This window comes from Pagrus major, chromosome 20, assembly GCF_040436345.1.
Source record: "Pagrus major chromosome 20, Pma_NU_1.0".
NCBI lineage: Eukaryota > Metazoa > Chordata > Actinopteri > Spariformes > Sparidae > Pagrus > Pagrus major.
Genome location: NC_133234.1, coordinates 17,086,517 through 17,110,025, shown reverse-complemented (window position 1 = coordinate 17,110,025; position 23,509 = coordinate 17,086,517). Strand labels below are relative to the sequence as shown.

General features: G+C 40.8%; 1 protein-coding gene across 2 annotated transcripts in view; it reads left to right on the top strand.

The window, feature by feature from the left end:
• Positions 1 to 23,509, top strand: part of vti1a (vesicle transport through interaction with t-SNAREs 1A) — a 130,630-nt gene that overhangs the window by 62,640 nt on the left and 44,481 nt on the right. For both annotated transcript variants that reach the window (XM_073490326.1, XM_073490325.1), the window contains exon 6: positions 20,766 to 20,836. In XM_073490326.1, the coding sequence (XP_073346427.1) occupies positions 20,766 to 20,836 (71 nt within the window). The remainder of the gene's footprint in view (positions 1 to 20,765; positions 20,837 to 23,509) is intronic.

Below are 23,509 nucleotides of genomic sequence, written 5' to 3'. Positions count from 1 at the left end.
ACAATTAGCAGCAGCTGGCAGTTACTTAAGGTGTTCCTGTTCTCCAGAGTCGGAATGACAGAGGCACCATTCTCTCTACTACAAGTTAGTGTACCATCAAAATGATTTTGAAGCTGTTACTTTAAAAGTAAAGTAGTTGCATAATGTTGCTTTAAGTTTGCTTCAAGTTTTCTACATAGTATAGCTAGAGGTCAGCAGTCCAAATGACCTTTCCTTGGCTGTGACCAATTGACAACTCTGCAGCAGAGTGAAGGTTGTCTGTCATAACATGTCTTCTGATTTTGTTTTTCCCTATCTCAGACATCATTGCTGCAAGCCTGACTCACAGCAACATAACCTGGGCTCCGTGCACAGATAACTATCAGCTGTTTATGTCTCAACATGTCATCGGAGATATCCGTCTTTCTCTGTCACCCCTTTGCATCCCTTTTTCCCTCTGTTCGCCCCTTGCTTCCTCTTCTGTAATGAGGAATACAGAACAAGCCAGCAGGATAGAAACCTGAGCTATTTCTGAGAAAAGCTTGTATGGAAATCTACGTTTGTCATGGTTCTGGCAATAAAAACAGACTGCAGCCCCACAAACATTCATTCTAGACATTAAAACATTTCTAACTAAATAGGTGCTTGTTAGGTCGAAATGTCTCAGAAAAGGTTTGGCTGAGCAGCTGTTTAGCTTTGAGTTAGTTTTACTGGTTGATTTTGCAGTAAATTTATTATCACTGACTTTGAAGAAACATTTATGTAAAAAGTTTTCCAGTAGGTTTGCTTTTATCCCTGTTGTTTGTCTCCTTCAGCCCTTGTTTGGACAATTAAACAAGCGACGAGCCTAATTGCACATCATTCACTTGTCATTTCCTCTTGTCTGTCAGCTCCTCAAGTTTTCTCATTTAAATTCATCACAGTGAGCTAATGCTGTTGTCAGGTCTGTGTTTTTATGCGCTGTCCATGCATCAAAGATTTTTTTGCTGCTATTTAGAGTTAAAAATAAAAGGAGAGTTTCAGGTCAGGATCTGATTTGATGCATTTGGCATCAGTCCCTGTGGGTTCATTTCTCAGTTCTTATTTTTTTAGAGCCACCAGAGGTATTCATGCTGACTTGAATTGGTTTCTAACCCGCTGCAGGTGCTTCTCTTTATGACACCATATGGGCATCGATTTTTTTGCTTGCAAGACTGTCAGGTAATTTCAGGCTAATCTGTTTTAATAAAATGTTCTGGCAGTGATGTGTGTATTATATTATGTCACGCCCCGTGGAGTTATGCTCAGTCATGTGTTTATGTTTGAATTAAGGCTATGTATAACTAAGACACGCTATGTCATGTAATCTGTTTTTTTCCTGCCTGTCTCGGTTGTGTTTAGTCTTGTCTGGCTCTGCCACAGTGTGCTTGCCACTCTGACATGACAGCGGCCACAACGTCATGCTCCGTTTGAGGTAGAAAATATCAGTCAAGAGATGTTTTTCTTTCTTTTTGTCTGTGCAAGCAGGCATGCACACAATTTTCACATGTCTGATGGAGTGTATGTGAGTATTCTGTACATGAATATTTGTGCGTTGATGTGTGTATTTGTATATTTGTGTGTGTGCGTGATTCTAATGATGCCTTCCTCCTCTTCTCTATTGGGCTGTCAGCACGGTGCTGGTGACTGTCACACACACCGGCCCCCCTCCAAATCTTGCTGAGATAGGTCATTTTTCAGTGTCAGGACACACGATTCACGTTGGCACCAGATAGATCCGGGACACGTTGGACTCATTATTCTCTGTTTGCATGTGTCGGCTTCATACAGAAATACAAGTCGACGTGCACAGAAGGCTTGAGCTGAAAACCTATAGCACTTCTCAGTGCTTTGTTTCCATTAGCCTAATCAAACTGCATTGCTGTGTATCTCAGGTGCAGTACAACTGTGAAAGAACGAATCAAGAGCTTGATGTTTTTCTCTGCACTGCTGTTTTATGGAGTTTAACTAACACAGAAATCTGACAGAAATTAGAACGTACAGTATACCCTGTAAACAAATACAACTCTGTCTTAGTTATTAGCAGTGTGGGAGACACTATTAGTAGGAAGGATGAATACATAGGGGTCCCAGAAGAGAAAGCACAAGAAGGATTTGATGTCAGATTTTAGCGTGGGACTTAAGAATTAGACATTCTTCAACTTGTAAAATAGATTTTTGTGCTGTTTTTCTGTATTTCTTTTTGGCTTTCTTTCCCCATATTATGTTTTTTAAAAGTCAGCTTATCTGTTCCCATCCAAAAGTCCCATTACTCCGTATCCATTTGACTCTTAACATCTCTCACTCTTGCCAGCCTTCCTCACTCCCCCCCCACCTTTCGACAGGGTGGGTGACCGCGTGGGTAGACATGTGGCAATGTGGGGGTAGTGGGAGGGGGTCAAGGCCTGTGCCCCGGGAGCGTGGTATTTTAATCTGGGCTATTTGTAATGACAGGCCTCCTATGAGCGCAGAGGAGTGGCAGGTTGAGAGGCTCTGACAGGTTCTAATCGCTGTCAGGAAAAGTAGCTGAAGAATGTGCCAGCTACACCCCCCTCCCCTTCCTGTCCTCTCACATAGCTGTTGTTGTCTGCCGTGTCTCTGTGTCTCTCTCTGTGCTCCTCTTGACTTGTGTCTCTCAAAGGTGAGTGAAGGATTGTTGTCTCCCCCTATTTTCTTTACTCTTCTCCTCTTTATTTTGGATGTCATCCAGGAGCAACTACCTGCCAGTTTAATTCCTTCATCCTTCCTCCCCCTCCTCTCTGTCCCCCCACCCCATAGACCCCACCACCTCTTTTCCACTGCTGTGGACAGTTGTTGGCATTCCTCGGGCATAAAGACTCAGCCTGTCCTGGTGTGTCCCATGGTCATTGGCAAGCTGCCTAGTTTTGTGTCTTTACCAAAGCAAAGTGGCCAATATGTGATGAATGAAAAGATGAAAAAGGTGTATTACTGTCAAAAATATGACTTAATGTCTTAACTTAGATTTTTTACACAACTCCCATGACTTTCCTGTTGTAGTATGCAAATGATTTTCATGACAAGACAATATATATTGTTCTTACCAACCCCCAAAAAGTAACACTGAAAATTGTACTATTTTTCTTAATTTAAACATTCGTTTCTGAATGAGATTTAGTATTTTTGCCACAAGGTGACTCCTATCCTAGACCAGGGTGTTCTGTCATATTGATCACCTTTACTCACAAAGTCTTAGCATTACACATTTCATTGCATACAAGGTTATGTCAGAGGTACAGCAAACATTTTTTTCAGGAAAACATTCTCAGGTCAGATTACTGTTTAGTTTTATCGTCATTTAGTGCACTGCTTTTGTGTGGCGTGACTGTAATGAAACACGGCTGTAATTTGTGTTTTGCATATATAGTTAATTTGAAATAGGGTTGGTGCAGTTCAGGATTATTCACACGATATTTTCATATTTGTCCCAGTGTGGGCTTTACTATCTGTACAGTGAATGACAGCCTCTGTACTTAGACCCTTGATTCGACTGAGGAAAAACTTGCTATATTAAAGTAAAAAAAACAACCTTTATGATAAAAACATAATGGTAATCTCTGTAGTTTGTGATATTTTATTAGATTATTATATTACAAGGTGTTCCTGTATGTCCAACTTGTGGAATATTGTTTAAAAAAGACAAATAAAATGTTTAACTGAAAGCAAAAATGACAGTGTACATAAATTCTGTCAATGTAGCATAATAGTTAGCAAAAACTATTACTTTACCATATTCCATACTACTATGCATTGAAATGAGAGAACCAAAGAGCTGTGTTTAGATTTATATAAAATTTAGTTACTCTAGTTGTATCTTATCTCAGGACATAATTTGGCTGCAGTTGATAATTAAATTCCAGCAGTTTTGTGCCTAGGCTGTGGATTGACTCACAGCTGGAGTGTAACCTAAATTCCATGTTGTATGGCTAATCAGAGAAAAGACATCAATTCACTCAAAATCATACTTGAAAGAGAATATTTGATAAAAGTTGGTTAAGAAATGTACGTGCATACGACTTGACTGGATTAAGGACAGTCCTCTCTACTGCTCTATTGTTAATGGGTTCATCTTGTGTTTGACCCATTTGACTCAATGCTACGTTGAGCCACCTTCTGTGTGAGCGCAATAGCAGATTATTTTTATTTTTAATGTCCAAACTCTCTTTTTAAACATGTTCGTCCTTCCAGCTTGTTCATTACAAAGCTGTAAATGAAAGGGCATGTATAGGCTGAAACACAATAAAGAACAAATGCATCCTTTCTCCACTCAAGGACAGGACTGGGCTATCAGCAAAAAAAAGTCAAAGTATAAATATAAAAGTGCCTCAAAGAAAAACAAGATGGCCAATAGAACTTTTCAGGTTCAACACAAACTTGCTGCTCTGCCTCTCTTCTCCTTTGGCACAGGACAAGGGTGGCCAGGCTTTGCCCAGGTGCCGTCTGTGCCATTGGCGCTAAAGCGAGGGGAAGCTGGCACACTTTGGGCATGGCTGGGGCCCCTTCTTCCTCAAAGGCTTGCCTCGTCTCCCTTCTTTCCCCTCACGGTCCCTGCTGCTCCATAGCCCAGGGAGCTCATTAGGCCAGACTTCCTCTTCATTTAATCCATTTTTCATAGCCTAAAAAACAGTCCCTGATCTTAAAAATCCTGGCTAATTTAAGCCTGGATGTTGGGGAAAAGAGTAAAAATATCATGAAAAAAAAGCAGGCCCGTGCATGCTTTTTCATATTTCTGATGTCAAAATTAAATGTTTTTATAGAGTAGCTCTATGGCCAGAATGGAAAGCTGCAGAACCAGCACTAATGTGAACAGTTCTTGAACAGAGTTTTAGACCCCACTAGGCAGCATCCTGTTCCATCCACTTCCTTGCCTGTTGTCTGTAGGTCTTGGGGGAGGCCAATGTGTTAACTTGGCCTAATGAAAACATTGGTAATAACATGCTCCCTCTCCTTGTTCCTTTAATTATGTATCTCCGACTGGATACCAGAAGGCCCCTGTAGGCTCCCAGCTCCACTTGTTGTGGAAGTGAAGTTTCATTTGTAACTCTGATCCTGGTGGGGAGGATCTGCACAGAGAAACTAACCCATTTTCTCCTCCTTACTCTCATACTTGTTCTCTCCCTGAAATTCCCCTGCTCTCTCTCCAACATCATGTTATTCCAATCTTTCCCAATTAGTTATTGATCAAGACAAACTTTATAAAGTTTTTTTTTTTTTTTTTAAAAACACACAACTAAGTATACATAATATCATTTTCTATCTCCACTGCGGTCGTGTGCTTTCATACCGTTCACATTATGTCCACATAAACACAGCCAAAGTTAACATCCTCAAAAGTTGTCCAAGGATGTGTCCTTTATCTCTCTTCACGAGGACAAAGCTTTTCTTTTTTTTTCTTCCCTCATCCAGGAAACCATCACAGCATTAATATACCTCCCAGGTATAAAGTGTTGATGAGTGCCTGTCTCCTCAGGCTGACACTTATATCACCAAAGGTCTCAGAGCAGGGGGAGGGAGAAACACTGAGGGAAGAGAGGAAAAAAGAGCTGCTTGCATACCCAGCCAACGGATGTGGCGGAATTGTTAAGCAGTCTCGGCTGCCCTCTCGTTAGCCTCCGAGATGCCTGGTGACAGAGGTGAGGCAACGAAAGTTGCGCTGGGTTGAGAGGGGGAGGGTCAGTGCCCCTAAGGGTCCCATGCCATGGCCGTGCCAGGCCGGGACCCTGTGCCACTGTCTCCGGTGCTTCCTCTGTCAGCACGCCCTATGCCCTGGGCCACTGCAGAGAGGGCACGGGGGGGCTGTCACGCGTCGGCCTCAATTACAATCAGGGGATGGAGCATGCAAAGGCTGCCCACTGTCGCCGCTTGTACTGCAGTTGTAATAGCTGCACTGTATCATATCATATATCTCCCAGACCGAGGATGATTGCTGGCGATGTGCTGCCAATGGAGTTTCTTTTGTCATTTCATCATTGACAAACCTACAGAAGCTTACATACATCTATGCATCTATAAGATATTAATATTGGATAGGTGTGATTCATTTGATTTCAAAAGACTTCTCACTTTTAAAATACCCACTGTTGTGTTCATGCTTAACCTTATGACCTCTGGCAAGCATCAACCCTCTAAAATGAGGGATTTTACCAAATAAAAAGCACTTAACACTCAGGATGCAGTTCAGTCAAAGGACAAACATTTGATCTCCTTAAACTTTAATCTTTAATTTGCTTGCACTTGTTAAAGTTGTTATTTTATTAGATGAAGTCCGCCTAGGTCTTCATCTAACACATTCCATGTGATCCACATAAAACCGAGAGCTTACCTTAAATTAAATTAAAGCTTTCCAAATTACATGCTGATTTAAAATGTATGCCATAAATATTTCCACGCAGACTAAAAAATAGTAGAAGAATCTTTAACACATGCGATTGTTCAATGTACAGTGTAGTGAAACTGAACCCATCCCTGAGGAGCAGTGGGCAGCCAGTGTACAGCCTGGTCTGGGGATCAGCTCCAGATCTAAACCAGTGGTCAAGGCACTGACCGGCGTGTTAAGCTAATATACGTGATGGGTAAAAAGGGAGCACCCGGAAGAAACCTACACAAGCACAGGGAGGACATGCAAACACCACCCAGCCTACCCAGAGTTCGAACCCATCTTGCCGTGAGGCAACAGTGCTAACCACTGTGCTAAAAAATAGTATGCCCATATTCTTAAGTTGTCAGTGCACTTTCATAGAGGAAACAGTAGTTTTATAAAATGAACAAGTTAAAGGTGCCATGCAGAGTTTTCTTGGAAACAAAAGTTATACTTGCATTTACCGATGCTTATCGGAGTGCATTGTGTGTGTTACCTTGAGGGTAAAAAAAAACATGTTGGATGTAAAAGCTGTTTTTGGGAGTATTTTAAATCCTACATTGTTGACAACCATGTCTTCTAGTTCAGAGTCCACTTCTTCTTTGCCTTTGTCGATGCATTGCTACGCTTGTTTCTGCCACCAACTATCAATCAGTGGAATAACTTGAAATCTGAGACAAATCAGATAACTTGTGTATTGTGTGTGTGTGTGTGTGTTTTAAGACTTTGCTCTAGCTTACCTCATTGATTTGGTTTTCTGGCCTGCATACAGGCTGATTTGTTGAGTTGCAACGCACTCATCAACCCCTACCGAACTGTAGAGCATAAACTAGTTAAAGAAAAGATATTATCAGTATCAAGTGAGCTAAATAATTTTTTATTTGTATTTTTTGTGCCCAGAACCAATACATCAAGGGATGGTAACATTGGTCAGTATCTGTTGGATGTCAGCTTTAAACATATACCTGACAAGTTCGGTGCATATGGGATAGGATTTATTTTCTGCCACCTAACATGTAGTTGCTTGAATTTGGACTTTGCCTGCCTTCATGCAAATTGTATGTTGCACAGTTACGTTTAGGGTGGACAGTGTACATTTTTAGCACTCATGAGCCGTGCCAGCAGGTATTATTAACCTTGGCTGTCACGTGCTCTTTTCTAACCATAAAGGTGTACTAATTCAAGATACATAAAAATTGTTTAGGTGGTTGCTAACTTTGACAAGTGCCACCTGCTGGGCTATCCAAAAATGTTGCCACCTAATGCCATGTGCATCTTGGTTGGACTCTTGTTCTCTGAATTTTCTTAAAACCATATCTTCTGACCAGCTGTAGAGCTTTTACACTCATGTGATGTGTTTTTGCGCCTGCATATGTATTTATGGGGCAGAGGTGCAGATACAGTATGTATATACGTTTTCTGTGGCGATGGCTTGATCTTGTCGCATCTCTTGTGCAGAGTTTGTACTTGCAAATGGTCATAATAAATATACTGAAAGCACTTGTGTTCTTGTTGGTTATTTTTTTCTTTGGTTGCCTGGCTGTGAGGACCACATGCGGATTTGCACAGAGGAGCCACATACTTATGTGAGGAATCAGCATATTAGTATTGGTTTCTCACTATAGGGTGTTGTAACCATGCCTGGCAGCTGCTGTTCCCGTCAGTCATGACAGGGTCGCATACCATCATCCTACCCCTGAAGAGAAAATGACACCTGGCTAAAGGAACCACTGTGTGGAAAAGAAATTCTGTCCCACCTCCTGTTGGCCAACCTGTCTGAGCAACGTTATGGCAAGATTAGCTTTGCCAGATGGCATACATTATTCATGAGAGGAACATAAAATGTATCTTAGGTTGTGTTATTACAGACTTGATGACTCTCTCTGTGCGTCTTTCTTTTTTCTCTATGGAGAAGCTGGCCCCATCAGCATAACGTGAAAATCCACAGGGAGCCGCGCCAATCGTAGAAACTCTCCCCTACCCTATTGTCACCTTCATCGGCAAACTTCAAAAAACAAAAAAAGCAATTTTGTTCAGCAGCAACATTGATGTGTATTGCTCAGTTATAGATTAAAAGGGAGGAACTTGCTTGAAAAGGAAGAGTCCAAGACAAAAGACAGCGACAGGCAGAGGAAGGTTAAAAAAAAAGAGGCCAGCTACTGAGTTGACAATTGAGTTATAATATCATGTCCTTTATGAATAATTAATATGATGGTGCTGAGGTCCCTCAGAAGGTAGATTAAATTAGTTCTGCCATGTCTTAAAACTTAGATATGCTTCATTAGTGTGGAAGATGGTGGCAGGCGTGTTGGGTATGCAGTTAAGCCTGTTTCTGTTCGTGATGAGGAACAGGAGACACCTTGTCAGCCCGGCGGTGGCACACCGTGTTATATTACATTTATGTCAGTTAACAGACACATTCAGGAATTCAACAAATGCATTGTTCCCTCTATGTCTGCTGGTCAGGAGATTCTGGTTATACTGTAGTCTTCTTCGTGTATCAGCTTCTAGATTTCAATGCAGCATGCAGGCCGATGTTTATGTAAAACATGAGTTAAAGCAACAACTTGAAGACTTGAGTCACCCTTGGCCTAAAGAATAAAGAAATGCAGAAATTCATTTTATTTTTGCTTTTTGAGGTTCTTAGTTTCTTTTTGTATTTTGAATATAAAGCCTTCTACAACTTTCTAAAATGAGGCTCGCAATGAATACCTAAAAGATTGAATTCTTCAGAACTGCTTCTTGAATATGACTTCATGTTGTACAGGAACAATGTAAGTAAGCACAAATAAACAATGTAAACTGTACACAAGGGCTTTGGCGTGCCCTCACATGTCATGCCATGTTGTGTGTATTCACAGTGGAAGCTGACAATAATCTGCCTTCAACTCTGTGGCCCCAGTCATTGTTAAATGAGGCGCATGATGTGTCTCTCTTTTGTGAGTCCCCTCTGTGCTTCGTATTCCCCCTATAATAGCAGTATTATTTTCCTTTTACCAGAGCAGGGAAGTGTGATGGTATTACCCTAAAGTAAAACACAAACTTCTGTTTGTGCTGTCCGTCAGAGCAGACACAACAACGCAGTGTTCTCACAACAGGCTCCAACTGTTGCTTGGTCAAAAGAAATTGTCAGAGCACCTTAGATTTGTTAACGAGAATTTGATGTATCATCTGTGAATAAGAGGGCAACTATTCCTCCGCAGTGAATTGTTAAAAGAATGACATGCATGCCATCAATGTGGACATAAAATGTTGATGTACAAGAAGGGAGCATTTATATTCAGTGAATAGAGGACGAGTGTTTTGTATTCTAATCTCTATCATCAAGAAAGTTAAACAAGCCTTTCTTCCTTCAAGTTAAAGGAGAATGATGTTTTTACAATCTTTTTTTTTTATCATGTAGTTTTGGCCATCGTTCCTATCAGTTGTGGTTACTCAACAACTTAATTACTGACATCTGGGGATGCAGAAAGTCCATTTAAATAATTTCTTAGTATTTAAATCTATTATTTGAACTACATGAAGACAAATGCAGCCCAAATTTTCCTTTATGAATGTGCAGTGGAAATGGTAGATTGTGCTTACTGTCGTAACACCGCCTCTTGCCAAAGACACACAACTTATTGATGAAATAAAGGAAATGTATTCCGAGCTAGCTAGCTAAGATAGATACCTTGTTAACTGTCACTAGTCCAGCCTCCAAGCTGCAAATATTGAGAAGTCTGAGAAGTGATTTAGGAGTGTTTGACTCTGACAAGTATTATCACCAATATTGGTCCCATCAGAGGTTCTGATGGGTTCTCCTGCCGAGGAAACAGCCATTCTGCAACGATAAACAAAAGACCTTTTGGAATCCCTTAACGATGGATTCTCAATGTAGTGAGGACTGAGTGCCAGTTTAGGGAGCCACCAAATGGGATTTGTGATTGGTCTGATAATGGCATTTAACTTTTAATTCCTTGAGCACCTAATTCAAATAGGGCAGATCACTTTATCTGTTCTCCGAGTTTCGATGCAGTAACAGTTTTTCTTGAATCCTCCTTTTTTCCTCCACCATACAGTATTTTTTAGGTTGTGACTTTAAGCTGCCGAGTTGTCCACTAAAATTGCTAACTTTAGCTCACTGCACTAGCATTGATGACACAGTGTAATTCCTGCGACACTTGCCAGGTGCCACTAGTGGTTATGAAAGAGTAGCTTTATATTAGTTGTCATTCCTTACCTGTCAGATGCTTGTCAGGGGTGTGCAGGTAGTGTATTAAATGTAGGCTAAGGAGACATATTATGCTCATTTTCATGTTCATTTTTCATTAGCTCCTGTCTCTTTAAGGCCCCCCCTACTCCTGAATACCCAGTCTCCTCTGATTGGTCAGTTCACACATGCCTGAGTCAGCGCCGCAAACAACAACAGCGCATGTGCTAAATCAATTCTTACTTGCCAAACTAGCCGCTAGGCATAAATTATGCAAATGTGTGGCATGGTGACGTAGTGTGATGTCACAAAGTTGGTTGAATTAAAGGTGGGACTACCGACAAGGCATTTTTAGGAGCAATTTTTTCTGTGGGAGAGAGGAGCTTCTTTTGGTGCGGACTTTGACCTTTTTAACTCTCAAGATATTTTACATGCACAAGAACCTATATAAAACACTGAAGAAAGAAAATAAATGAAAAAACAAAACAAACAAAAAAATAGGTCTCTTTTCACTCTCGGAAAATCATCAGTCATCAGTTTGTGTCAGTTGATGTACTGAACCTTAAATGTGAAGTGTGAGCATACTAGGTTTTATGTTTCAATATCAAATTCCATTGAGAAGAGATGAAGCGGAACAGATGTATCCAGGAAACTAGTCATAATACTAATTGGTACCAAGAACATGATATTCATTCACATAGGTTGAACTGGCCTCTGTGGTGCAACCTGTCACTCTCCAGCCAGCTTCAGCACCAGCTCACTCCTTCTTTGCTCTGTTTTGGGAGCCCTTCCTCAGCTCATGAGTATTAATGAATTCAAAGTTTGAGGAAAATAATCTTAAAGTGGTTCCAACTGTCAGATCCTGTCAGTGCAACCACTTCTAATGGCCTGCGCCTTCCATTCAGCCTAATGTTTGATGTCTCGCTTTCATGCCCTCCTTTTTCTCCATTGCTAAATTGCTGCCGACAGTCCTGTGTCCCCACAGATTGTTTGTTTGTTTTCGAGCATGCTTGTTTTACATATCACCGACGTAACGAGGATTCATTTAGCGAGCTGTTAATGGGGGAAGGGAGGGAGTGGTCCGTTGCTTTCTTATATTCAAATAGGATGTGATCATGAGTCAGGTAGCAATCTGTTGTAGCGCCGAATGAGCTAAGGAACATGTAGGACTTTGGAAAACCTCCAAAGCGATGCCAAATCTTTTCTAAAAGTAGTACAGATTTTTCATGTCTAAACCACTTGACAGGGAACAGCTGGGCAGGAACAGTCGGGCTGCCGAAGGCGTCACATCCTCATCAGTTTGAACAGGCGTGGTGATCAAGCATTGATCAAGACAGTCTAGACGTTTCTTTGTGTGTGCTTCACTCGCTGTTTGCATCAGTTCTAACTTTAACTCACAAACAGTAGAGGCTGGGTGGGGGCGAATCCAACAAGCACATTTTAACAAGTTATTTCATTCATTTAGCAACAAAAACCTATTATCAGTAGGTGTTGAGATGTGCTAAATACTCTAAGCACTCTGAAGAAAAATAGAAGGAGGCTCCCAACAGGCCTTGTCAAAACATGCAAATGAGCTTGACGCCAAGTCCGATTTTGACAAACATAATTAAGGTGTTCCAATTCGGGACACGTTAATAAAGAAGACTGCAGGCCTCCCCCAGGTCTTCACTAATCATAAAGCCTTAAAGCTTTGTGTGCGGGTGTGTGTAATTGTGTGTGTATTTTCTCTCCCCCATCTCCCGTTTTATTGGATAATGAACTGTTGTAGAGTGTTAGATCTCCTTTCGCAGTCTTTCGCTGAGTTTGAGGAGATAGGCAGGGAAGAGCTGCCCGAGGTGTGGTGTTGTACAGATAATTAAAAGGCAAGAAATTTGTGTTTCGCTCTTTGATCTGCCTGTCAACGTTCTGATTAGAGACGTAAAAGCCTTTAATCAACAGTAATGTGATGATTAACGCTCCTAAACTGTTGAAAACGAACCAGAGGAACGTCAAGTTTTCTCTTTCTTCTTCCCTCCTCCTCCATAAATCTCTCACCGAGTCCATTTCCGACAAACTGGCAAACTTTTCTCCTCAGTCAGTTGCAGCAGAGGTTGTTAAATCAGATGTTGAGTTTGATTAGGACCAACTGACATGTTGTTTTCTCCTACATTTAAGTCTCTATAGTCTTGAAATCATTGGTAGAGCTCAAATCTGCTCAATGTTTGTCTTCCTAATGCAACAGAATGCACTTCTGTTAGATGTCTTTTGTATAACTTTGACCTTTAGCTTAGATATGTTCATTATTTTATTATAATGCCCATATGCTGTGGCACCATCATTTATGCAGCTACTCAACAGATAATAAGATCAAATTATTTAAGTTGCAGACTAAAGCACTTAAACTTTGTTTTTTATTATTTAGGCAGTCTGTGGTTGAATACAGTTTGATGTACTGCTATTTTTTTTATTCATGTGCTATTTATTTTTTTAATATTTTAGTTGCAATATGGCCAGCAAAATTGTGTGACACAAATGTCAGCACCATGAATAATGCATACACAAATTAGCTCATTCTGATATGAGTTTTAATTCTTCACTTCATACATTTTTTACGATTTTGACCAAGTTTAATCAGCACATGAAAAAATCATTTTCCCAGTACTGGAAATGGAATTAATAAGTCCGCTCTGATTGAGCTTCACAATTGACCAATCGGGATACACGTAGAATAGGTGTATGGGCTGACCAGCCGTCTGTAGAAATTCCCTGTTTTTTAATTGAAGACCTCAGAAAGCAATGCTCCTGCCCACACATTGTTGCATGTGGGGCAATCACAGCAAGCACCCAAGTCCATTAGTTTTCATTTGGATGGTTCAGTAAGACTGGTTGATTAAGTCCAGGCAATTTGCTTGTAGGAACCCTCATTCTCCACTCACCCCTCCTGCTTCTCAGCCCTCTGCCACCAGCGGGGTTGTCGTTCAGGTTAATTTAATCTTGTTTGTTAGAAATTTTAACACAATAGCTTTGTGGCTGTCTGGATGCCTTGGCACAGTGTAAGGAGTTTGCTATAGTTTATTATGGCATAACTTTGCATATGAATGCTCACAGACATCTAAGTGCATTGGTAATTAGACTTACAGTAAATATTCTGTTTACATTGTTACTAACCCCCCCGAAAGCATTGTAATATACGAGTGGCCATGTCAGAGTATCTACAGCTACGTCCACAGGGACATGTATGTAGGTATGGGTAATTTCATAAATGTAAAACAAACTATTCCTTTCCAAGCCTCATCAATTCTCATTGAATGAGGGTGAAGGGGACTTTGCTGTTTAAAAGAAATGTAAATCTGGTGATCTGAGAATTTGACTTTGAGGCTGAGGTGAAGGGAAAAGAGGAGGGGGAGCTCAAATAGAAGGAAAATGCAGCTTTCAATTCTCTCCACCCCGGTTCAGCTTTAAACAAATGGTTCTATTACCAGCTGCTCTCCAACAGGCCCGGTCATTTATACCCATTAAACTTGCGTCTTATCACCCATAAGACGCCCTTACGTCTCTCCATCCACCAATTGTCTATAATCAGCCATTTAAAACAGCAACGGAAATTTCTTTTGCGCCTTGCTTCGGTCTGACGGACAGGCAAACGAGCCAGGGGGAGGAGGGACGGGGGAGCAGAGAGGGATATTTTCTATGGAATGATGAATAGGCCAAGTTGAGTGGCTGACTAACAGAGATCTGTCTTAATCAGAAGTGATTTGTCAGAACAGGAGCTCTGCGGGGTCAGGGCGCAGGCGATGAATAAAACAGAGCCTGGCGGAGTGAAGAAAGGCCCCAGAAATCCACCCTGACTGCCCACCACCACTCATGCACATGCAAAGGGAAGCGCCGATGCATGGGCTAAGTCAAGATGGACTGTTATGGCCCAGCTTCTCCCTGCCCAGAATATTACTTGTTTCGGGCCTTTTAAGTGCTTAAGCTCTTGCAAGAACGGGCCACTGACCTACTCCGATTTAATCATCCCAAAACCACCTTTACGATGTGCTGTTAAAGAGAAATCAACGTTAAGCGAGCAATTTGTAATATCTATGTAAGAATTTGAGTCTAAAACATATGAAATAGAATATAAGCAGAATGTGAAGAAATAACAGTTTTCTCGACAAAGATGTCTATGTATTGGGTGAGAGGTAGTTAGTCAGTATGCTAAGCTGATAGCCCCAGCCTGTCTTGACTCATAATACCACTTTGTTCTTCAAGAGGCGATTGTCTGACAGTACAGACCCCAGTAGTTTCAAATGGAAGATGTTTGTGAGCTCACTACATTTCACAAGCTCTCTTAGCTTTTTTTTGTCTAAATAAACAAAACAAACTCATTTAAATGTCAAGAAAGGAAATATTCTTACATCTGTTTTTCTAATTAAACAGAGAATTACAACAGTACATCATCTGAATTGAAGATTCTCTCTTCTTAGGAACTTAACTCACTGTAAAACACACTGAATTCAAGCTAGACAGAAACAGAATAAAACTCCCAGAAATTGTTTATCCTTCCACAACAATCACCAACTAACGTTTGGTCAAAATAAATCCTTAATTCACTGCTCTAGAAGCCGCTTTTCAATGCTGGTGCTGACAAATCTGCCTCTTGCGCCTCTTCTGTTTTACTGCTGTGTCTCGTGCTGGTCGGAGCCCCTGAAAATCACATCGGCACTGTATTCCCTGCTGACAAACTGGCCTCGGAGGTTGTGTTTTGTCCAGCTCCAACCTTCAGTGGGAGGCTGCTCAGCCCGGTTCCGCTGCCGGAGGTGTGGCACTACATTCCCCCCTTGCTCCGAGCTGATCTGCAAATTCCGGTCAGCTTAGGGTCACTAGCTGCACAGCTAACTGCACTAACTAGCCAACAGCAGCTAGCATCTATTTAGTCAGAGATCGAAACAGCAAAGAGTATAGCGAGCAGCAGTTAGCAGTTACTCTGGTGCTACGCTGCCCCCTATTTGTTTGGAGTGACCTTTGAAAGGTGGACAATTCTTATACATCACACCTTTAATACACAAACGACAGAAAAATCTGAATGTGAGGACAACGCATTTCTTCTCATGAAACACTAGGAATCACTTTGACTCTTCAATCCTTGTCCGTCCTGCGAAGTAACAGTTCCTGACAAACATGTGATAGAGTTTGCTATTATTATAAGTATCCTGTCATAACATCTCTGAGCCCCCGGATGCTACATGCCCCCCCTGTGACCTAGCACTTGGCACCTCTTTATTTTGAGCTACAGCTCAGCGCGAAGGCGCTAGCCTCATGGCCTGTGGGCTCAGCATTACAAATACATCCCAGTGTGGGTACAACTTTGATGGAGGTGATGAAAGTGTGTCACCAGGCAGTTGTAGACTTGAGAAGTCCTTAAAAAAAGCTTCTCTGGAAGTGTACAAAGACAGGTAACTTTATTCACCTGGGAGTCACAGGCATATAAGTTAACTGCAGCACTGTGTGTGTGTGTAAGTGAGCGAGCTTGAGAGAGAGAAAATGTATGGTCTAACATTTATCAGGCTCCTCCTTACTTCCCCTCAACCCTCCCACGGGTTTCTATACCCCGTTTGTTGGAGTGTGTGGCTTGTGTCCAGATACAAGTGTGTGTGGTAACCTTCAAAAAGTGGTCTCAACTGCTTAATGAAAAGGAGCTGTGCTGAGCCTCAGAGCACACCACTGTCAGGTCTTGTACCCTTTCAGCTCTGGGGACGGAGGGAGCAAGGCAAAAAAAAAAAAAAGCAACACGGAAAGAGAGACAGAGCCCTTAGACAATGTGTAACTGCTCTGAAACAGCTCCTGTAAAATAGATGATGTCTCCAATTAAATGTGTCCATGGACTGGAGAAAGTTGAAGGCTGTGGAGGATTGGTCGGTACCAGAATCGGTTTTCTGAGCTGAATTGTCCTGAGCCAGGCTTGGTGGACATGGACAGTTGATGATATTTCCTATTTACACAGAATTAGAAATGATTCGTATAGAGCTACTATGATTAATCTATTAGTTGTCAGCCTTCAACTATTTTGATAATTGTTTGAGTAATTTTTAACAAAAAGAAAAAAAACGGTAAAAACTCCAGCCTCTTAATGGGAGAAATTTTCTGGTTTCTTTACTCCTCTTACTGAATATCTTTGGGTCGGGGACGAAAAAAGGCATTTGAGGACATCAACATTGAAATCTGGGAAACACTGATAAATATTTTTTCACTATTTTCTAACCAAACTAATCGATTAATCAAGAAAATAGTCAACAAATTAATTGACAATGGCAATAATCGTTAGTTGCGGCAGATTAGTCGAGCCTTTTTTTGTGGAGCACCTGATAATGAGTGAATCTCTCTGTTGTTGGACGACGATTATTTTCATTTTTGATTAATCTGCTAATTATCTTCCAGATTAAATTTTTGGTCTGTAAAATGTCCAAAAGTAGTAAAATGCCTGAAATGATTGTCATCAAATTGATTATGTTGTTCGACCAACCTTTCACATTGGAAATATATATTTTACTGTCATATAAGACTTTCTTGTCTTATATGATGGTAAAATATATATATTTATATATATGAATATATAAAGAAGAAAAGTAGTAAGTAACCTTGAGCTCGGAAAAAGTTTGACATTTTTGCTTCAGAAATAGCTTCAGCCATTAATCAGTTTTTGCCTGTTGATCGACTAATTGTTGCAGCTCTATCTAAGAGTCTGAGCAGACAGAATTGTTTCACTCACACTCTGCTTGGCTCGTTTTACGGCACCAAGCTGGAAAAGTAAAGTTAATTGTCCAGTAAATACATTTCCCATCCATTTTATCGTTATTAGCAAAATGGTGAACTGTTAAGCTGAGATAAAATCAAGCTGGACTGCGCAATGTCAATAGTGTGTTTAATTCCCCCTCAATCTAATTTATGCCTTCAACTTTCCTATACTAATTCTTTTCTACAGTTACATTAGAGGAATGAGTTAAATTAAGGCTCTCTGGAGCTGGTGTGAGTGTAATGTAATGGAATAATGGGCTTGTTAAATGGACCTTGGGGGATGGGGATCTTTAACAAGTGAGTCAGAGCAAGGCCTCTGGGCCAGGGTTATTTAAATTGTTAATAGCTGTTTAAACAGGAGGGGAATATTTTATACACTAACGAGCAACAAGTCAGAGGCATTAACAGTAAATTATTTCTCCTCTCCTGATTTGTTTTGACCAGCTGTACATTTTTCATTTTGAAATTTTTTTTAATAGCCCCCAATTTTGTCCTTAATAAATTCTATATGTATTTTGATTTTGTGTTGTTAAAGATAATGTGTAAACTTGAATATGTAATGTTAAAAATGCAAATTCTTACACACCATCATCACCAGCATGAGCTGAGATAATACTACTGGAGGGACCAGTTCATTGTCTTTTTTTTTTTTTTTTACAGCCGTTGACAGTTTTGGGTTGGAAACCTTGTCTACATGATGACGATAATTAAATGGTATATCATATTTTGGGAGTAGTCTGTTACATAAGCAGCCTATCATTTCCTTTCTACATTAGATTTTTTTGTTTTTAACTCAGTAAATCTGCGCCATTTGTTGCCCAACAAGTCCCTTTTCCCCCCAGTAACTAATGAAGTTTTACACAGACCACTGGACAGGAGGACTTAAATAAGATGAATGGAAATGTAGATACATGCCAGAGAATGAGTAATGCAAGGAAAGATTCATGATAAAGACAATAAACACCATACATTCCCTCGGGAGGTGTCGTGAACGCCTCGAATGGCTGAATACGATGGGGTAAACCCAAAGAGGAATGATGAGAGATTTTGGAGACCTTAATGGCCGCACAGCCAAGGAAAATGTTTATCTTAACAAGCTATGATGAAAGTTTTTTAGTCAGCTCATCTCCATGCTCTCCATCTCTCCAGAAGGGGTCTCCTTCTTGGTCAACAAGATACGTTGCAAGTCTCTCCTGGCAATGGTTAAAAAATATTATGTGATTTTAACAAAAAACTTGATGTAACCTTAAAGAAATGTGCATTTAAAAGTTTCACATTTTTCCTTGAAAAATGACTGAGACGATTAACGTTTATCAGAATAGTTGTCAATTTCTTTTGATTGACTAATAGATTAAGCGACTTAATGTTGCAGCTGTAGTGTACAGTCCCTTAGTCTAGAAAACAGCACTACTTTTGACCTTGGTGTTATATCCTTCTTTAGTTAGCTCTCTACAACATCATTCAATTGAGATAAACCTGAATTCACTGTGATTCAGTTCTTGCACACTGAAAGGTCGCTTATTGCCCAGGTTATTAACAGCATTCCTCTTCCTTTTGTTGGTTCAGTTTTGTTACCTGACTGTCATAAAAAGCCATGACTGTCTTGCAAAACAAACCTTAACAGAATGTATCTAATAATTGCTCAGTATTTCAGCTCAGCTCTCATCGCAGGCCTTTTCTTCTACTACCTCATCCATCTCTTTACCAACCTCTCCAATAATGTACTTGCCATCAGAAAAACACCCTGCTGCTGCAGTCCTTGTCACACTCATTTATTTGAAAAAAAGCCACAACCCTGACAGAGATGGATAGATGTGCTTATTTGTCTCTTTAACAGAAGATTTCCGCTACAACTCCCTTCCTGTTTATCCCTTGTTCTTCTCCAATGGGGACGGGGGAGGGCTTGTATTTTTATGGTTATTAATACCTGCACTCAGTCTTTTAATCTGCCCTATTTGTCACATGTGACTGTCTGACTGCACTGTTTAATCTGGGTATCCTTCAATCTGTCTCGTCCCAGATTAGAAATTAATGAAGGCAGGAAGAGACGCATTTGAGTCAGTTACAGTGTAGGGGGGTAAAAGCGATGGGATGAATGGGAGACGAATGTCGTTCATTTGACAGTGCTTTCTTTTCTTTTTTTTCTACTTTTCCCTGATCCCCTTTCTCTGTCTCTGTCTCTCTATCTTTCTCTCTATTTCTCGCTCTCTCTTCTCTTGTTTAGCTGCCAGATGTAGCCCATTTTTTTGCACTGCTCCCCCCAAACAGGCGCTCAGCACGTGGGCCCTTTGGTGTGCGGCACCTGTGTAGTGTAATACAGTCAGCAACTGCGTTGTTTATTCCGGATTTGTTTGGTGCGCTTGAAAGCCTGTCTTTGATCCATGCAAAGATTCTTCACTCCTTTTCCTTTTTTTTCCCTGATTCATCGTCTACCTCCCTCATTTTTAAACGCTAATGCTGGAGCAGTATGGCTACATTGATGGCACCAATGGGGTTTTTTTTTTGGTGGTGGTGGAGGGGGGGCTTATTTGGTTTATCTTTTATTGCTTTCTTTTCTTGTCCCCAACCCAAGGGACAGGATAATGACAGTGACCACTGACAAGCTTGTCAGGTGCCTTGTCGGGGATGTTTTATAACGTTGCGTTAATGTGTTTACATCTACAAGTGACGAGAGGCATTTAAAAAAGAATGGCTTAATGAATATTGCATTGGCTGAGTGGACCCCACTGGCAGGCAGGATGCTGGGGTATTGTTGCCTAGAACTTCATGTCTATTTACCTCAGCATTTTAAGAAGGTTTGAAAAACACTTCCCATCGCGACAATATTCTACTATCTACCTGCCTGACACTCCCTCTAGACAGTGTTATCTCTGTTCACTGTATGGTTTGTGTACAAAAATTTGCACAATGGATGCACACAGGATGCATTTTCCATTAAAAAGACTCACTGAGTGAGTCCAGGTAGAACACCTCATATACATTTCAAATTTTTTCCCACTGAGACACAGTTAAAGGAGACAGAAAGACAGAGAATAAAGTGCTTCATACACTTGAGGTTTCACTTGTCCAAAAGTGAAAACAAATCTTTACAGGCAATTCCTAAAGTTTTTGGGGGGTTCTTTGCAAGTGTCGAAGCCATTTTCCATTCTTTTTTTTTATTTATTAGTTTTAGATTAGTTCATTTTATCTTTTTTTATTCAGACACTACTCCTCTCTGTAGGAATGGAAATGATACAAGATAAAAACCTCTTTTTACAAACAAAATTTAAGGTTCAAGTGATTCTGGTATGCTGTAGTGCAATTCTTGTTTAGAATAAAAATATGTATTTATTATAATTTTTTATTTAAAAATACATTTGGACGATTAAAGGGATAATATCGTGAATTGCAATTATGTCGAACAGGATAATCGTGATTGATGACACTGCATCTGTTCTCTTACAGAACAAGTGGGTCAGGAGATTCTTTCCAACCTGAACAGCGATCGTGAGAAGATCCAAAGAGCCAGAGAAAGGGTGAGTGCACACACACACCACCTGTACACACTAATCTGTCTATTCTAACAAGTGTTTGTGAGATGGTAAGGGTGTTCCAACTGGTTAGTAACATTGACTGCACGTGTACTCACACAAACACTGAAACACACTCGGGTATGCTGACACTTGTGCACACATTATGTCAGCAGAATTGTATTGACAAGGTACTTAATGTGCTTAGTTATTTATAGCACTTAAATATTTTTATTAAGAGCGTCACAATTTGAAGTTGAATGTTTTACTTCAGTTTAATTCGAGGTAAAATGTTGAGCACATTAATGTGTCATGAAATCAGCCTCTTTTTCCGTGATTTTCCTGCTTTTTTCCCCTCTCACCTGAATGGGGTTAACTTTGCCAGCTGCCATCCTTCCTCACCTCCCCTCCTCTACTACTCAGCACTCCTCTCGAGTTTCCCTCACTCCTTCCCACTTTCCCTCAGAGAGTGCAAACCCAATCCTTAGCGCTGCCCCTCCTTACACCCAGCCAGCCAAACAGACAGGTAGGCAGACACAGAAAAAGACCAAACACAGGAAGGGGGCCCAGCCCTGACGGCACCCTGAACGCAGAATGCTTAAAGACCACAACATGGCAGTGGGCCTCGCACAGGCGATTTCAAAGGAAATCAAACATCTCCTTTCAAATCGGTCCATGGTGTCTACTGAGAGTACCTGCTCTCTCTTTCTTTTGCTTTCTCTCTCTCTTTCCGTTCTTCCCATGAGTCTTCTTTGCTGAACCCCCCTCCCATCACACATGTACACACATCCACACACACACTCTTTAGAGGCAGTTTGTGGGGCAAAAATAAAGTAGAAAGAAATCATGATGTAAAGACACAGGACAGAACAGCTCTTCTGCATTAGAGAGAAGAAGGGTGAAGGAAGCATCCTTTTAGCATAAATGCCAACACTTGAACATACAAACACATACACAAAAACACACACTAATGTACACTTGCAAGCACACACACACACAAGCCTTCATGCTCAGCAGGGGGTGTGGCCTTTTGTTTTCGCTTTTATGGTACAAATAGAAGTCAGTGGAAGGTTTTAGCACTGGGTCAAAGCAGTATGCTCCCAACTCTGAACAACTGAGTGGATTGAAGGTTGTGGTTTAACCGTTCTCCAGGCTAGTGCACACGGAGCCTGACAGGTAGCACGAAGGAACGTTTTAATGTTTGTTCCTTAAAGTTAGCATTTTAAATCCTTGAATCAACAATTCTGCTGTATGAAATGACTAATTTGAGGGCAGGAATTACTACTTTCAGGGAACAAAATAAGCAATTTCTGTGTATTTATTTGTTCCCCCAAAATAAATCATTCTTGCCCTTAAATAACTAAAGCATGCTATCAGGTAGCATGCCCTTGACCCATGATCTTTGCATTGTTTGTACATCTATCTATTGCCACAAATTAAGCACTATAAATGAAATACTTTGAGGGCACCTCGACAGTAAAACCTTTTCCCCAAGCATCCAGTCTGACCACAACAAGCTATAACTTCAGTATCAGTACAGTTACATTAGTTCAGCTATTCATTGAAAGGAATGAAATATGTTTTTTTAGGGCAGTATTTAGTAAATTGAGAGCCTCGATTATTAATGTAAGAGGATTAATTGAGTAATTTATTTTCCCTTATCAACGCGCAGTAAGCTTACAAACTTTAAAATGCATCATCTCCATTTTGCGTTTCTCATCATCAAGGTTGAACTTCTTCCCTCTTTGTTACTAAATGTCCTTTTTTGGCACTATAGATAGAAAGGATATGGATCAGATATGCAAATTAACTTTATTTTATGATAATGGTAACATAATGGAAAACCTGGAACCTTGAAAGTGATCTGTACAGAATGTTCTGTTTTGGAGCTGTATGTTCAAATAAAAGATAGGGAAAACACCTTCCTCCCGTTCTTACCACAGACAGTATACAAACACTGTCAATTTTAGACACACAGCTACACTAAAATTTCGCCCAGTTTCCATTTCAGTTTAAGGAGGAAAGTATGAGATTTGGTGAGAGGCTGTGGAGAGGGAAAGAGGAATGGAAAGAAGGAATGATTCAGAGATGTATTTTGGGAGAAAGTGTGAAGTATCTAGGGGACAGATCTGTGGGTAGAGGCAGACATCAGGCAACTGCAGGACTTGTTGTCTTTGCCAGAGGGCCCAAACCCCAGGTCCCCCACCTCCTACCCTGTACCACATGTATCCTTGGCTCTCGCAACCTGCATCGCACCAACCCGGGCTGCCAGAGGGAAGGAAGGAAGGATGGAGGAAGAGGAAAAGAGTAGCAGTAAAGGAGGGGTGGGAAGAGAGGTTGAAATGCAGGCGAGAGAGAGAGATGACTGCAACATGAGCCAGAACAAACAGGAAAAAGAGTGATCCTGGAACCATTGTAGAGAGGAGGAAGCTTGGAAGAAGATATGTGAAAGTGAGGAATTAAAAATAGAATTGAAAACAGGATAATACACTGATGAAAACGCAATGAGTGAGAGTGGCTTTATTGGGAAAGCAGTTATTATCTCAGAGAGAGACGAAGAAAAATGACTCCCTGCTGACTCTAGAGAGAACCTCTGCAAAGATTCTTCCCCACACTCCCTCATCATCCTCCAGAAATGTGACTACAGGTAGACGTTAGTGGCAGCTCACTCGTTGCGGT